General features: G+C 44.4%; 4 protein-coding genes across 4 annotated transcripts; 2 read left to right on the top strand and 2 right to left on the bottom strand.

The window, feature by feature from the left end:
- Positions 1-589: 589 nt before the first annotated feature.
- Positions 590-4,269, top strand: LOC120955116 (partitioning defective 6 homolog beta). The gene is made up of 5 exons (XM_040375643.2): positions 590-1,415; positions 1,538-1,763; positions 2,608-2,735; positions 2,817-2,914; positions 2,998-4,269. Exons 1-5 carry the CDS (start codon positions 1,353-1,355, stop codon positions 3,425-3,427), a joined length of 945 nt encoding a protein of 314 aa, XP_040231577.1. The 5' UTR covers positions 590-1,352; the 3' UTR covers positions 3,428-4,269.
- Positions 4,270-5,578: 1,309 nt separating this feature from the next.
- On the bottom strand, positions 5,579-7,612 carry LOC120955115 (transcription initiation factor TFIID subunit 7). Its single transcript, XM_040375642.2, has 4 exons — positions 7,108-7,612; positions 6,828-7,043; positions 5,818-6,759; positions 5,579-5,741 (listed from the first exon to the last, which is right to left on the bottom strand). The coding sequence occupies exons 1-4, from the start codon at positions 7,189-7,191 to the stop codon at positions 5,700-5,702; spliced, it is 1,284 nt and encodes a 427-aa protein (XP_040231576.2). The 5' UTR covers positions 7,192-7,612; the 3' UTR covers positions 5,579-5,699.
- A 105-nt stretch (positions 7,613-7,717) lies between these two features.
- Positions 7,718-10,062, bottom strand: LOC120955114 (asparagine synthetase domain-containing protein CG17486). Its single transcript, XM_040375641.2, has 6 exons — positions 9,865-10,062; positions 9,392-9,803; positions 9,117-9,319; positions 8,623-9,050; positions 8,372-8,552; positions 7,718-8,315 (listed from the first exon to the last, which is right to left on the bottom strand). Exons 1-6 carry the CDS (start codon positions 10,060-10,062, stop codon positions 7,842-7,844), a joined length of 1,896 nt encoding a protein of 631 aa, XP_040231575.2. The 3' UTR covers positions 7,718-7,841.
- A 132-nt stretch (positions 10,063-10,194) lies between these two features.
- LOC120955113 (RNA cytidine acetyltransferase) lies at positions 10,195-13,759 on the top strand. The gene is made up of 6 exons (XM_040375640.2): positions 10,195-10,397; positions 10,471-11,569; positions 11,635-12,156; positions 12,329-12,848; positions 12,920-13,475; positions 13,551-13,759. The coding sequence occupies exons 1-6, from the start codon at positions 10,195-10,197 to the stop codon at positions 13,675-13,677; spliced, it is 3,027 nt and encodes a 1,008-aa protein (XP_040231574.1). The 3' UTR covers positions 13,678-13,759.
- The last annotated feature ends 579 nt before the right edge of the window (positions 13,760-14,338 follow it).

Below are 14,338 nucleotides of genomic sequence, written 5' to 3'. Positions count from 1 at the left end.
TAGTCAGATACCATCAATACCATCGACTATTATTAAAATATCACTTGCTTCTGTACAAATGGAAGGAGAAAGCTCTCAAAGCAAGGAAAGCGCTCCAGTCGTAGGGTATCCAACCAACAGATAGCGCAACCAGCTTTTTTGCTATTTTTAGATCGCATCAGTCGTTCTCCGTCTGCTAAACGAAGTCTTTCTATTTTCCGTTTAGGTAGAGAGTTTGAGTTGTTTAGAACCCGTGGTCGTTTAGTGGATTTGTGGCACTTGGGGCGATATTTTGTTCACGGTCACCATTAACCGTGTATTTCGGGGACCGCCTGAACAAGTTAAACAAAAAACTTGAAAGATATTATGATTTCAAAGAAAAAAAGATTTATGATAAAAAACATGGTTGAATCCATTATCCGTCTTATTCGAGTATCGGGGCGTTATCGATTCCTGATGCGCCCGGATAAACGAAGTTCTATTGTACTTCCGTTCTATGTCGATTATACATCGGATGCATATGGGTAGCCATGTCTCACAAGTGGATTATGTTATTTGGGAATACAGTTGCGTTTGAAGTTTTCGTTAAAATTTTGACAACTCACTTTTGCACCTCCGTTTGTTCAATAGGCGAGCAAAAAAAGGCGACGACGGACGGTGCGAATGAAGCAGTGCTAGCGCGTTTGTGTTTTCCAATCGGTGAAAAACTTCCCGTTTTTCGTTTATTATTTTTTACCAGCTCTGTTACCGATTTGTGCTTTCACCTTGTGGTCCGTCGTCGCAGCGAAGTGATTCTGTGATAATATATACGTCTAGTTTGTTGTGCGCTCGATGCGTTTGGAATGCGAATGCTGTCTGTGTTCCCCCGGCAATAGTGAGTAACTTCACTCTGTTCCCATTATCGTGTGACACCACCACGGTCATGGTTTAGGCGAAGAGAACGAGCAGGCAGACGACACAATACGGCCACCAATTAGTCCGTTTTGCACAGTTTTCTCCAGTGTATGCTTCCGGCTGCTTCTCGGGGTAGCATCCGTGGTGTTCCGGTTCTGGTCCAGAAGGCGTTTTATGTGTGTTGTTTTACAAGCTATCGTTTCGATAAGGTAGCAGCTCCACCCGTACGCGAGTGAGGGGTGAAAATTCCGAATGGGCAGTAAGTGGTGCATCCCGCAATAGAAATCGCTCCACACATATGATCGTGACCCGTGGAAAAAGCGCGGCGGCCCACATAAAGTGTTATTTTTATTTTTCGCGTTAGGGTTCGGGGAGCCGTTTCTCCTTTGTACCCTGGTCGTGTGATTGTGTTGTATGTAAAAAAGCTTTAAAATTATTAGTTTGCACGTTTAAATGGTTGCAAGTAAGTGAGTGGAAGGATGTCGAAAAGCAAAACAGCGCATCCAAAAATCGACAGCGATCGTGTAGAAATTAAATCGAAGGTAAGTCGAAGGAATTTGTAATCGCCTTTGCAGCATTACATTAATTACACGAACACACATATACACACACACACATACACACAAACGCACTCTTTCTTTGCTCCCAATGCTCATTTCTGCAGTTTGATGCTGAATTCCGACGATGGTCCGTAAAACGTTCCGAGCAGCATTCCTTCGAAGAGTTCCAGTCGCTAATCGAGCGGCTGCATAAGCTGGACCGCTCCCAGCTACTCGTTTCCTACATCGATCCGCGGGATAACGATTTGCTACCGATCAACAATGACGACAACTTTGGTAGGGCGCTCACAACGGCTCGGCCCTTGCTGCGCGTGATTATACAGAAGAAAGGTAAGGTGATGAGGTGAAGGGAAGACAACTCAGTAAGATTGAATGTTCAAAAAAAGGATGGGTTTTGTTCAGAAAACATATTGCCCTACCGTGTGCATGTGTGCGTAGGGTAGCTATCGTGTGTCGCACAATATTATAGTCGCCAATCGCAACAACACTTGACGGATAAGAACGCCCTTTGCCTACACTGATGGCTAGAACAACAGTTAGCGCGACACGAATGATTCATACATTGGTATCGCCATCGATATACCGCGAATAACGCTAGCGAGCAAAGTCGGCGTTGCTACTCCGCTTACGGCAAGTGCACCGTTAGCGTTAGCATATAATGGATAATGAAGCTGGTTGATTGATTCGATGCAACAGGCAGCGCGAAGAGCGGGAAAGGAAAGATGGAATGATTATCGGTATCGCACGATTCGATGTGCACCATCTGTGTGCCCACACACATACACAACCGACCCAGCCCCGCTATCGATCGAGGTCAGGCTGTGATCGTAAATCGAAATGATTCGTGCGTTTCGAAAATAATGCTCCTTCCAACAACGGGCAGTCTGCTATGTTTGATGCAGCTACTATTATTTTTCTTAATTAGTTTTGTCCCACCCTTGCGTGCTGCTTTTGGCAGAGCTGTATCATCAACAGTTGTAGTACTGAATTATCGGTAATCATTCCTTTGTTTCCTGCATGCAAAGCATAATTTTTTTTAGCAGCTTTATGTACAGCAGATTTTTTATGTAAAAAAAGAAATCCTTCATTCAAATCGTTATTACATTTGGACAGTAAAAGTACTTCAATCCCTTGCAAACCAATTATTCAATCCTGTACTTGTCTTTGTAAACAGGTGACAGCATCGAAGAGCGAACGGGTTACGGTACCATTCGGCCCCGAAATCTCATCAGCAGCATTCTTGGACAAACTCCAGTAAAACCGAAAGGTTTGGCGATATCTAATCCGCACGATTTTCGACAGGTTTGTAACGCTCACTTTATCTGGCCCATAGTGCCATGCATGCTAGGAAAAGCTAACCTAACGTATTCATATATCCTCCAGGTATCTGCTATCATCGATGTAGACATCGTCCCGGATACATGCCGACGTGTCCGTCTGCTGAAGCATGGTAGTGAAAAGCCGTTGGGATTTTACATTCGGTATGTGACTAAACCCATTAATAAATATATTTCGCTGTAGAGCAATTCGTGACGTGATCATTTCTTTGCACCATCTTCCCCAGCGATGGCACATCGGTGCGTGTAACGGCTAATGGGTTGGAAAAGCTGCCCGGTATCTTTATCTCTCGGCTCGTGCCCGGTGGTCTGGCCGAAAGTACGGGCCTGCTGGCGGTGAACGACGAGGTGCTGGAGGTAAACGGTATCGAGGTGCTGGGCAAAACGCTGGATCAAGTGACGGACATGATGGTAGCGAACAGCTCGAACCTCATCATCACGGTCAAGCCCGCCAACCAGCGTACCCTAGCGCCGCCCCGTCGCGGATCGTTCTCGCGCAATAGTCAGCTATCCGGTGGATCGCACCAGTCGCAACATACCACGGGTTCGGACGAGAACGATCAGGACGATCAGGATGAGGTGGTGGATCTGATTGAAGCAGTCACGCTAGAGGAGAGCAATCTCATCTCCCAGAAGGATGGTGTGTTGCATTTGTAATAAGAAGTCACAACGATCTGTGTACGGTAACAGCAACTATTGCGATCATCAACTCCAAATTTGGCGCTTTCAAACGCGTGTTATAAATTGTCAGAAGCGGAGGCCAGCACCATTATTGGTTGTATTGCCCTATTTGTGAAGATTGCATTTTTTTAGGTTCGTCAGAGCCTGACACTGTGCAACACGGTTTGACGAACGTACAACTACTACAGAAAGTGCCTGGCAGTTACTTCCAACACTGAAGTCAATTCCTTTTGTTGGAAATTTATTGGACGGTTGAGGAACATTCATACAACAGAGAAAAACTCACATAAATCGTTACTTAATGCAACCTAAAAGACATTCTATTGAAACGACACACACACACACACATTCCAGTTCTAAATCTAAAGTAAACGTACAGTTTTATATCTACACGCAAGGAAAGCCAGCAAGTCTGGAAAATGTGAATCTTTGGATCCGTTGTGATACAGGTGTAAAAGAAAAACCGCATAAAGAAACAAATTTTAACAGTATATTCAAAGTTATAGTATTCAAACCGTGCCTTTCTGTGTCGCCAGCAGAAAAAAACGATTCTTGGATTAAGAAAGAGGAGAACCGATAGAGGAAGCTCGAAAGTGGAGCGGGATCAGGAATAAACAAACAAACACATTACGAGAGCTTACAACTCAATCAAAAAAGCAATTTTGCTTTAAGGGAGCAATGTGTACTTCAACATCAAACTCTAAGACTTAACAGAAAGACAGTACTTATATGAACGAAAAAATGCAGCAAGAGAAACATACCGAATGGTGTGAGGATATGAGATGAACCATTGATAGAACATTTTAGATCGTTTGTTGACGAGCGCGCAAAAAAAAAACAACAACAAAACAATAAAACATCTTGTTCAGACGGGGTAGTTGATCTTTAAACAGCAACGTGAACGGAAGCAATTATACAGCAGATTTAAAACGCTTGTCCCTACGCATTCGTGGCCGAGGGTAGGATAAACGAACGCAAAAACAAAACCGATTACAGCAGAGACAGCTACCGCGCACACAAGCCGGACGACCTTATTATCCAAATACCAAATAGAAGGCTGGAAAGTTGTACTTAAAATACTTTGGAAACGTGCATGCGAAAAAATTTCGTTGATGCATACATACAAACTAGACAGTCAAAACAAAAAAACGTCTTTTTTTCTACAAAATGAAGAGCTCTGAACGATAACGGTAACAGGAAGGCGACGGGTTATGGTTAGCGAATGAAATTTTGGAAAAGTCACGTACCCGGCTAAGGGGCGAACCAGAAAACACACGTATGGAATGCAAATTTGGAGATAAACCCAGATAGCCGTTGGCAGCTGATAAACGATAAAGGGCGTGCAGGAAAGCAAAGGTGTGGTGCAAAAATTAAAATAGCCGTTATTACATTTTTATCTACCCAGCACGGTGGACACAACCGGGGGACACGTTCAACTCGACTGTACCCAGCAATTCATTTCGCTCCTTTAGCGCCACCCCATCCTTCTGTTCTGCTCACATAGCTCACGTCCTCTTTTCCTCTTTTCTATATGTATGTGAACATTATTACACAGTATTTTTTTGTTGTTTATTATTCGCCTAGTTGTAGCATAAATAGATAGTTGTGGTAGAGTCAAAGCGAGAAAGAGAGAGAGAGATAGATAGAAAGAACGTGCAACACAAAATAAACACCACTTTTTCGGTATTAAACAATAGAATCGCCCAGCTGGTTGCGACCTATACTCAGTAGCATAACTTAAATATACACAACATTCCAATTGGTTCACTAGACTACCGCGTCATGTCACAGTTTCTATCACGTGATGGGCATGTATGATGTAGAGAACAAAAAAACAAACCCCAATTGCCTTAGAAACGAGAAGCGTCCACTGTCGTTTAAAAAGGAAGTAAAGCTAGGACCACACACAATTTATTCATTCCGATACGTTTCAACTCACATACACACACATTCCGTATACATCCGTAGATAGAGAACGTTAGGGATTAAAAAGATACATCCTGTTTACAAAGACAAAAATATTATAAACTTTTTATGGATGAAAAAGAAAAATGTGCGTTATTTTGTTTCTCTTTAAGCTATCCGATTTCGGACACCCATTCGAATATTGTAGAAGCCTAGCAAAGATTGGAATCTTAACAGTAAGTATATTTTTCCTCTGTAATTGTATTGGATTTCATCGGGTACATTATGGAGTTCTTCATTGTTAGATTTTAAAGGGTTTTTTTCCTGTTGGCCATGGTCTGATTCAATCCAGGCTATATTTTTCCCCCGATTGAAGGTCAAGGATCTGAAAAAGGTTAGTAAGGGGTATGGTTAACTGCTTGCAATTGTTCAAACCCAACGCACAGCCGCGGAACACTTACCTCTTTCTCCTTGTCTTGGATTTCCATCAGCAAGCTGTCAAGCTTGTCCTGCAAACGCTGGCGCAGCGTTTGGTTCTCGATGGTGCGAATTTCCTGCTCCTTTTGATTACGTTGCGTCTTCAGGTCGCTTATCTGGCGCTGCAGCTCATATACGCGGGCGTTGTTGTTCGTGCTGGCCGTAGCACTATTGGCATTGCTGTTCTGACTGTTGCCGAAACCACCGTGCGGCATGTCATTCGAATCGTTGTCGGAATCCAAACGCGAACTATTATCTCCCTGGAAGAATGACATCGACTTCGATCCGCCCGCACTGCTCGCCCCTGTGTCAGGTCGCCGGGCCGCCCTATATCCGCTACTGGAACCGGCTCCACTGAACATGCTCTTGTTGAACTCCAGTGCCGGGTTCCTGTCGCGCTCCTGTTGCGTTCCCTGGTAGGAGCAGGAATCCGACAGCCGACTGTCTTCGGCCTCTGCCGACAGTCGGCTCGTTTCGTCCAGATCGATGTTTTTGTTGATCGGATTATCCTCCTCGTCCGAGTCGGACACTTCCTCGCCGAAGATGTCATGCTCGCCCACGTCCTTGTTGTGGTCTCCCTTTTTCGTGTTTTTCGAGGGGCTCTTGTGCGGTGCCCCTGCCTCGTTACCCGAACCCGGCGACGGTTTGTTCGGATCCTCGTCCTCGGTGATCAGTTCCCACTTCACGTTGACCGCCTCGTTGTCGACGCGCAGCAAACGCTTCACTTCTTTCTCGATTTCCGGTGCTTCGACGTACTTTTTCTTGAGTGTTTTGCGAAAACGGCGCTTGCGTATGTTTTTGCACGGCGGCGTCACGCCGTGCGGCCACAGGAACTTCTTGTCCACCTTGTTCGGGTCCTTCTTTTTGTTCTTGTTGGGTGATTCCTCTTCAGCCGATTGCTGTTCGGGTTCCTCCTTGCAAATCATCTAAAACAGAATCATCGTGAGAGTGTAACGGGCTTATCCAATCATTACCCAAACAAAAAGGCGCTTACCATCTGACATATGTCCGCTGTTTTGTAGAAATTTTTCGAGTCGATCGTTTTTAACGACTCAATGATCGTGGGAAGATCGACCACCTTCGCGTGAAGCAACCAATGGTCAAATCGAACCTCGCCATAGCGCAGCTCATTTTCCAGCCGAATGAAGAGCCGATCCTTCAGGTTGTTGGCTCCACTTTGTATCGCTTCGCGCAACGCCGCAGCTGGTTCCTGCAATGGTACAAAAAAAAGTCAATAATACGTGTGTTTATGGAATAACTGAGCCGCTCATTACCTTCGGCATTCGCATGATGATCTGCGTTTCCAGCTCCGCTCCATCGTCCTTTTTACTATCCTGTTTTACGGGTTTATCGGGCATTTTTCTAAGCTTGTTGCTGCGTTCGTGAGCTCTCTCGAAACACTCCGGCTGGTAAAGCTTTATTTATACAACTGGAGATGATGGTTGATAAACGTCAAAAATGTTGAAGGAGATGCGCATGAGTAGTCGCGTGGATGCCAACGCAATTGAATGACCGTTGCATTAGATTCATTTGGATGGAATATTACGCGATGCTTTATTTTAATGTGTTGCAACATTGGTATAATAAAACTGATCCCCTATTTTGGTTGATTGATCAACTGTTACCAACATTGACTGTAAATATGTAAAACTGATAAATATCAGGTGCTAAACAAACATTAATCAAGACTTCCCTCTGGGATGTTTTATAATTCAGTTTATGAATAAATAACACAAAAATCACAGTACGGCGGTTAGTAGAAGTAACTGTGATTTGATTTGAAAATAGCTTGCGTTAATTGAAAACAGCCATCATTATTATAATTATTTAAAAATATTGTAAATTATCCATTATGACATAAACAAAATTCATGTAAAACCAATGTAGGGCAAAGAGGACATCGGACTACAGTTTGATGTTTTAATCGAAATTTCGAAATATTTTTCCATCATCTGGAATTTGGAAAAAAAGCTCCCAAAAATGATAAAATTATTTCCATTGCTTTCCATTAGTCTTCCAAGTATGCAGACCGGTCCGTTGCATTCTGCTTTCGATCGGCTATTCTGGAGCCGAATTGTAAAGCACGCTTTCTTAACACGCTTGCTTGATTTAGGCCGAGTTTGTAGGCACACAAGCGTAGTACGAGCTTGTCCCCTATCCCCGGTCCCAAGGGATGGTAACAGCGCTGGGACGCTTTCAAGGAACGTACTAACGCGATGAAATCTTCCTGCAGATACGGAGTCCTGGGTGTCACTCCATTGTCGCTGATTACCCTATCATCACGTGCCAAATTTCTGCTTGGCAAGCGCCGCCAGTCTAAATTCAGCTCTTCCTCTAACGCTTCGTAAGCTTTCAGGAAAGCGTCGTCCATGTGTGCGGTCGAACCTTTCTCTTGATGCAGCCGAAGGGTTCGATCGAACGCTGTTTTGTGTCTTGTGTATCCGCCGAATAGTTCATCGGCACCTGAACCTAATAATAGTACCTGTAAAAGTGTAGTGTAAGGATCAAAACTGCTTTTGTAGCTCAGTATCATCTTACCCGGCTAGTGCTCGTGTACGGTTCTCCGCCTTTAACTCCAACGCCCTTCGAAGCAAACCAAAGGGCAGCACCCAACGATTCATCCAACACATTTCGCAACGGGAACACGAGATTAGAAATCGTTTTCCTTTGCTCATTTAACTCGTGCCGAGAGATGTTTATCTCTACAAAATTCCATTTTCTTTTAAAAGAATGGAAAAATTGCTTATTATTAACAACATTATTAGGCTATTAAGTTTTGTTTGCATTACCGATTGGGTTTAATGCGTTGCAGTTCCTCTAGCGTAGATAGTCCGGTTAATCGATCCGGCACGTTCCAATCAATTTGTGAGCGTTGTACATTTGCGCGGTTCACCTTTTCAAAGGCCACATTCAACAGCTCGATCGGAACGGGTTCGGGTACAAATTCATCCGCTAACAGTGCTAGGATCGTGCAATCGATTCCACCTGAAAACAAAATTCCCACCTTTGGATGCGCACATGGCGATTGACTTGCTACGCACAGCTTGCAAAACGGTGTGGTGTTTGTAATACGCTCCTGGATTGATTTAAGCAGCGTGGAAAGTAGTTGATTGCATGTATTGTTAACAGCAGCGCACTTTAACAGTGTTTCGAAAGGGCCTTCTTCCGGTGGTGATGCATCGGCAGCAGTCAGCAGTTGGTGGAAATTGAAATTTTGCTAAAAACGTAAGCTAATGTTTAAAAATGTCTGTAACATAAATTGAACTACATATGCATAATTTACCTGTACAGTAATTCGTTGTTGCGGGATTACAAGCTCATTTTTTAATTGAATTGTTAGTGCATTACCAAACATCTGCTCTGTCTGTGTACAATCGTCTGTCCATGGCAGCAGGGTGATACAGTTCGGCTCATTTATTCGCTTCAAATCGATAAAGTAAAGCCCATTTGGAGGTAATTCGTGCACGACACTGGAAGCAAAAAGTCCTGCGTGAACAGAACCAATTTTATAGAGGGTGTAGAATAGTAACAGAAAATATACTTAAAAAAGGATCTTACCTCCAACGCTTGAGATGAAAATATTTCCACTATCTGCAACAAGTCCAAGAAGCAACGAGTTTCGACCGATCGCATCACGCGCAAAGTAAATTCGGTTTTCGCGCTTTCTTAGAAAAACTACACTAAATGGACCGCGCAAGCTGACCAACAGATGAAAAACGGCGTTTTCATCGGCACATCGTTCAATGCTGTGGAGAAGCCAACGCGTGTCACTCTCTTGCATATCTTCCCTGGTCTGGAAAATGTCGCCATTGAAGATGAGCACCGTTTCATCTGTTTCAATGGGCTGGGGACATAACGATACGCCCTGGTGCCACAGCACGGATCCATAAAAGAGCACTCTTGATTCGTACCACAGGGTAGCATAGTGATTGGGGCCACGATTCTTGAGACGGTCCCTGCACGTTTCCAGCTGTAATGGCAAAGTCTCATTTAAAATTTGTTCTTTTTTAATTTCAAATTCAACCACTCACTGCCAGTTCCCCGTCTGAAGTATTGTTGTTTGTGCAAAGGTAGCAAAATATTCCGCACATTATGAAAACCCTAGAAAACGAGGTGGTTCGTGTCCCGCCCGCTCCAAACTGTTTACAAACATCGTGCCGCGGTAGTTCGTCGAAGCGATCAACTACCACCAGACAGCTGGGAAGGATTGTCGACGAAACGTAAAGCATGGCAGCATGGATGTACGAACCACCCTGTACCTGTCAAATTAAAAACCGCATTTGTTTGTGAAACAAGGTCCCACGTGAAACCGGGAAGTCGGGAATTAAAAGTAGCAAAATTTAAGCACTTTTCGCATTAAAATGGTGAAGAAAAAGATTGACAACCGTATCCGGGTGATGATTGAGAATGGTGTAAAGTTGGGCCATCGAACGATGTTTGTCATTGTGGGCAACAAGGCGCGTGATCAGGTGCCGATACTGTACGACATCCTGACCAAAGCATCGGTTAAAGCACGGCCTACGGTGCTGTGGTGCTACAAAAATAAAGATGAAGCTATTTCGAAGTAAGTTTGTAGTTACGCACAAAACTCGAGCATAGCAGATCAAATAAATCATTTTGTGGTGCTTTCTTTTCAGCCATGGCAAGAAGCGGGCGAAAAAGATACAGTCCGGCAAGATCGATATCAACGAATCGGACCTGTTCGATGCGTTCCGGGTGGCGACGACGATTCATGGCCGATACTACAAGGATACGCATACCATCCTCGGCAAAACGTACGGCGTGTGCGTGCTGCAAGATTTTGAAGCCCTGACGCCCAACCTGATGGCCCGGACCGTGGAAACGGTCGAGGGAGGTGGGCTGATCATTTTGCTGCTGAAAACGATTTCCTCCCTCAAGCAGCTGTACACGATGAGTATGGACGTGCACAAACGCTACCGGACGGAGGCGCACCAGAACGTGACGTGTCGGTTCAACGAGCGGCTTATTCTCTCGTTGGCCGACTGTTCGCGCTGCTTGCTGGTGAATGACGACTTAACTGTGCTGCCGCTGTCATCCCGTACCGCGGACGTGAAGCCGATCGACGTTGCGTCGATCGAAAACGTTCAGAGCGAACAGCTGGCAGAGCTGAAGGAAAGTCTGGCGGATGCGCCACCGGCCGGACCGTTGGTGAACCTGTGCCGAACGTACGATCAGGCGAAGGCGGTGGCACAGTTTATCGATGCGCTGGCGGAGAAGCAGCTGAAACCACCCACCTCGCTGACCGCCGGCCGTGGTCGTGGTAAATCGGCCGCCATGGGGCTTGCCATTGCCGGATCGATTGCGTTCGGATACGTAAATGTGTACGTAACGTCGCCATCGCCGGAAAATTTGATCACCCTGTTCGAGTTCATACTGAAAGGGTTCGATGTGCTGGAGTACCAGGAGCATACGGATTATACCATCATTCGTTCGACGAATCCCAACTTTAACAAGGCCATTATTCGCATCAACATAACGCGCAATAATCGTCAAACGATTCAATACATTTCGCCGACCGATGCGCATCTGCTGAATGCTGCCGATTTGCTGATCATTGACGAAGCGGCAGCCATTCCGCTGCCAATGGTAAGAGCAATGCTGGGACCGTACCTGGTCTTTATGGCTTCTACCATCAACGGGTACGAGGGAACGGGACGCTCGCTTAGCTTGAAGCTGCTGTCGCAACTGCAGAAGGAAACGAATGCACCACTTCCGGTAAGGACAAATTACGGAGATGTTTGTGAGATTTGTTTTATTTACCGTAGTATCTCCTTCCACAGATCAAGTTGGAGGAATCAATCCGTTACAGCCCAGGTGATCCCGTGGAATCATGGTTGACATCGCTGCTCTGCCTCGACGCAACGATTGTACAGAATATGAATTCCGGTTGTCCACCGCCGGACGAGTGTCAGCTGTACTACGTGGATAGAGATGCACTGTTTTCCTACCACAAGGCAGCGGAAACGTTCCTTCAGCGCATTGTTTCTATCTGCGTATCGTCGCACTACAAAAACAGCCCGAACGATTTGCAGATGATGAGCGATGCACCCGCCCATCATCTGTTCTGTTTGCTAGGTCCGATCGTGAAGAAAAATCAGCTGCCCGAAATTCTGGTCGTAATACAGGTGTGCCTGGAGGGAGAAATTTCCTCCACAACGCTGGCCAACTCGCTGGTACGCGGCATGAAAGCGTCCGGCGATTTGATTCCGTGGAACATTACGGAACAGTTTGGCGATCATGAGTTCCCGAAGCTGTCCGGGGCACGAATCGTACGCATAGCGACACATCCCAACTATCAACGCGTAAGTTATTTGCGACGTATTGGTCTATATTAGCGTAACGCTTTAAAGAGCAGCCTAATCAGGAACCGAAGATGTCTGATCAATTAATTTGTTTTTCACTCAATTTTGAAGCTATTCACTAGTCGCACAATAATACCGATTGATGTAATGTTTGATTTTTAACTTTTAACAGATGGGCTATGGAAAGCGTGCCCTGAATCAGTTGAAGCATTACTATGAGGGAAGATTTCCAATCGAGTCGGATGGTCTGGGTGATGAGCAAGGAGGGGACGACAATGGTATCGAAACGATCGATGACGATGAGGTTGATCTACTGAAAGAGGTCATAACACCGAGAAAGAAAATTCCGACCCTGCTCAAAGCACTGACCGAACGAAAGCCAGAGATGCTGGACTACCTCGGTACGTCTTATGGTTTGACAGGCGAACTGCTGCGTTTTTGGAAGAGCCAAAAGTTTGTTCCCGTATACCTTAGCCAAAAGGAAAACGAACTGACCGGAGAACATTCGTGCATCATGCTCTGTCCCATCAACTCTACCGTTGAGCGGGTCGAAACGAATGAGTGGTTAAATGACTACTTTCTCGACTTTCGCCGGCGTGTGTTGAAACTGCTGGGCAAGTCTTTTAACAAATTTACCACCAGCTTGGCACTTTCACTGCTCGAGAATAAGGCAGTAAAAATGGAAGGAAAAGGTGAGTTGAACATGATTGCGCTTCTTAAGCGTTTACTACTACTAATCACCGTTAACCGGTTTGTGTTTCAGCGCTGACGCAAACGACTATCGATGAGGTGTTTCTACCGCACGATGTACAGCGCCTGGAGATGTACATCCACAATCAGGTAGAGTACAAGCTCATCATGGACCTGACATCCGATCTGGCGTCGCTGTACTTTCAAGGCAAGATGAGCGGTGCACATATCGAGACGCTCCACAAGGCAATTCTGCTCGGGTGTGGCTTGCAGCATAAGACGATCGATAAACTGATGGAAGAGTTAAATATGCCCAGCAACCAGGTGCTGGCAAAGTTTTACGATTGCGTCAAAAAACTCACCAATTACATTCTGCGCACGATGGAGAGCACGATCGAGAGTGGCATGGCGAAACCGAGCGAGTTGAACATGGGAGAAAATCTGGTCCCACTGAAGCAGAGCCTCGACGATGAGTTTGCGGAAGATGTGAAAACGCTGGAGAAGCAGCAAAAGAAAGAGTTGGCTAAGCTGAAAAAGCTTAACCTAGATCAGTATGCCATCAAGGGTACGGACGAAGAGTGGAGCAAAGTTCTATCGAGCAACAAATCAACGATAGTGTCTATCAAAAGGTAATATTAAAGGGTGACGAAAATTATCTGAACCGACTAGCACTGATGAGAGTTTTTCTTTTACACGGTTTTCAGTGGAGAAAAGCGGCTGAACGAGAATGCCGACGATTCGATGAGTGCCGAAACAGGCGATGTTTCCGCATTTCAAAAGAAGAAAGCCAAGTTCGGCAAGAAACAAAAGTCTCGCAATAATAAGGGCTAATATCCGGGATTTGATAAAATTATAAGGTATAAAGTTTAAAAAAGCCTAATAAATCAACACATGTTACAAACTTTAAAACAAATGTTTTTGTTTCTAAATAAAGATGCGAAATTATTTTAACCTATAGAATAAGAAAATCTTACGACCAGTGATGTACCGTTTAGTCATATCTTAACTTATCCTCTATTAATTTGTTGGCATTTGTCTGATTTTTTGTTGTTGAGAAAATCGAGATATTTTTGCAAAGCAAAGGCTATTGTGTATTAATTTAGGCGCGGAATTTATAAAAAGTTATTTAGATATTTAAAAAAACGCGAACAAATTTATAATTGATGTAATTAATTAAAAGCTTTTAAGAAATCGAATTCGATTATGCAATGGAAAACACGGTTTAAGCATTATTTCGTGTACAACAAAGTCAGCAAATGCGAAAATGAAAATTTTGCACGACTAAGTTTATTTCCTAATCTTTTGGAAGAAAGCATTAAACGAAATGTTCTGTGTTGAGTATAATAAACTCATTGTCAAATTTACAAATTACATGCATATAATTCATTCAATTGGCTAAACATTAATTTCACTACACCGTTTCTTAGCGGGTGTTATTTGTGGGAAATAAGCCGAAAGATGAAAATAACCGACTTGGTACATCACTGCTCAG

The sequence above is a fragment of the Anopheles coluzzii genome, chromosome 3, assembly GCF_943734685.1.
Source record: "Anopheles coluzzii chromosome 3, AcolN3, whole genome shotgun sequence".
Classification (NCBI taxonomy): Eukaryota; Metazoa; Arthropoda; class Insecta; order Diptera; family Culicidae; genus Anopheles; species Anopheles coluzzii.
The sequence above is the reverse complement of the archived record's forward strand: the minus strand, read 5'-3'. Positions and strand labels throughout refer to the sequence as shown.

Bases quoted from the DNA above. Each gene is read 5' to 3' on its own strand.
- LOC120955116 (XM_040375643.2), top strand. From the start codon at position 1,353: ATGTCGAAAAGCAAAACAGCGCATCCAAAAATCGACAGCGATCGTGTA. The intron at 2,736-2,816 runs GTTTGTAACGCT...TATATCCTCCAG, and splicing joins ATCCGCACGATTTTCGACAG to GTATCTGCTATCATCGATGT. The intron at 2,915-2,997 runs GTATGTGACTAA...CATCTTCCCCAG, and splicing joins CCGTTGGGATTTTACATTCG to CGATGGCACATCGGTGCGTG.
- LOC120955115 (XM_040375642.2), bottom strand. From the start codon at position 7,191: ATGCCCGATAAACCCGTAAAACAGGATAGTAAAAAGGACGATGGAGCG. The intron at 7,044-7,107 runs GTAATGAGCGGC...GTACCATTGCAG, and splicing joins TCATCATGCGAATGCCGAAG to GAACCAGCTGCGGCGTTGCG. The intron at 6,760-6,827 runs GTAAGCGCCTTT...ATTCTGTTTTAG, and splicing joins CAGCGGACATATGTCAGATG to ATGATTTGCAAGGAGGAACC.
- LOC120955114 (XM_040375641.2), bottom strand. From the start codon at position 10,062: ATGCTTTACGTTTCGTCGACAATCCTTCCCAGCTGTCTGGTGGTAGTT. The intron at 9,804-9,864 runs GTGAGTGGTTGA...TTGCCATTACAG, and splicing joins CTTCAGACGGGGAACTGGCA to CTGGAAACGTGCAGGGACCG. The intron at 8,316-8,371 runs GTAAGATGATAC...ACACTTTTACAG, and splicing joins CGTACACGAGCACTAGCCGG to GTACTATTATTAGGTTCAGG.
- LOC120955113 (XM_040375640.2), top strand. From the start codon at position 10,195: ATGGTGAAGAAAAAGATTGACAACCGTATCCGGGTGATGATTGAGAAT. The intron at 11,570-11,634 runs GTAAGGACAAAT...CTCCTTCCACAG, and splicing joins AAACGAATGCACCACTTCCG to ATCAAGTTGGAGGAATCAAT. The intron at 13,476-13,550 runs GTAATATTAAAG...CACGGTTTTCAG, and splicing joins ACGATAGTGTCTATCAAAAG to TGGAGAAAAGCGGCTGAACG.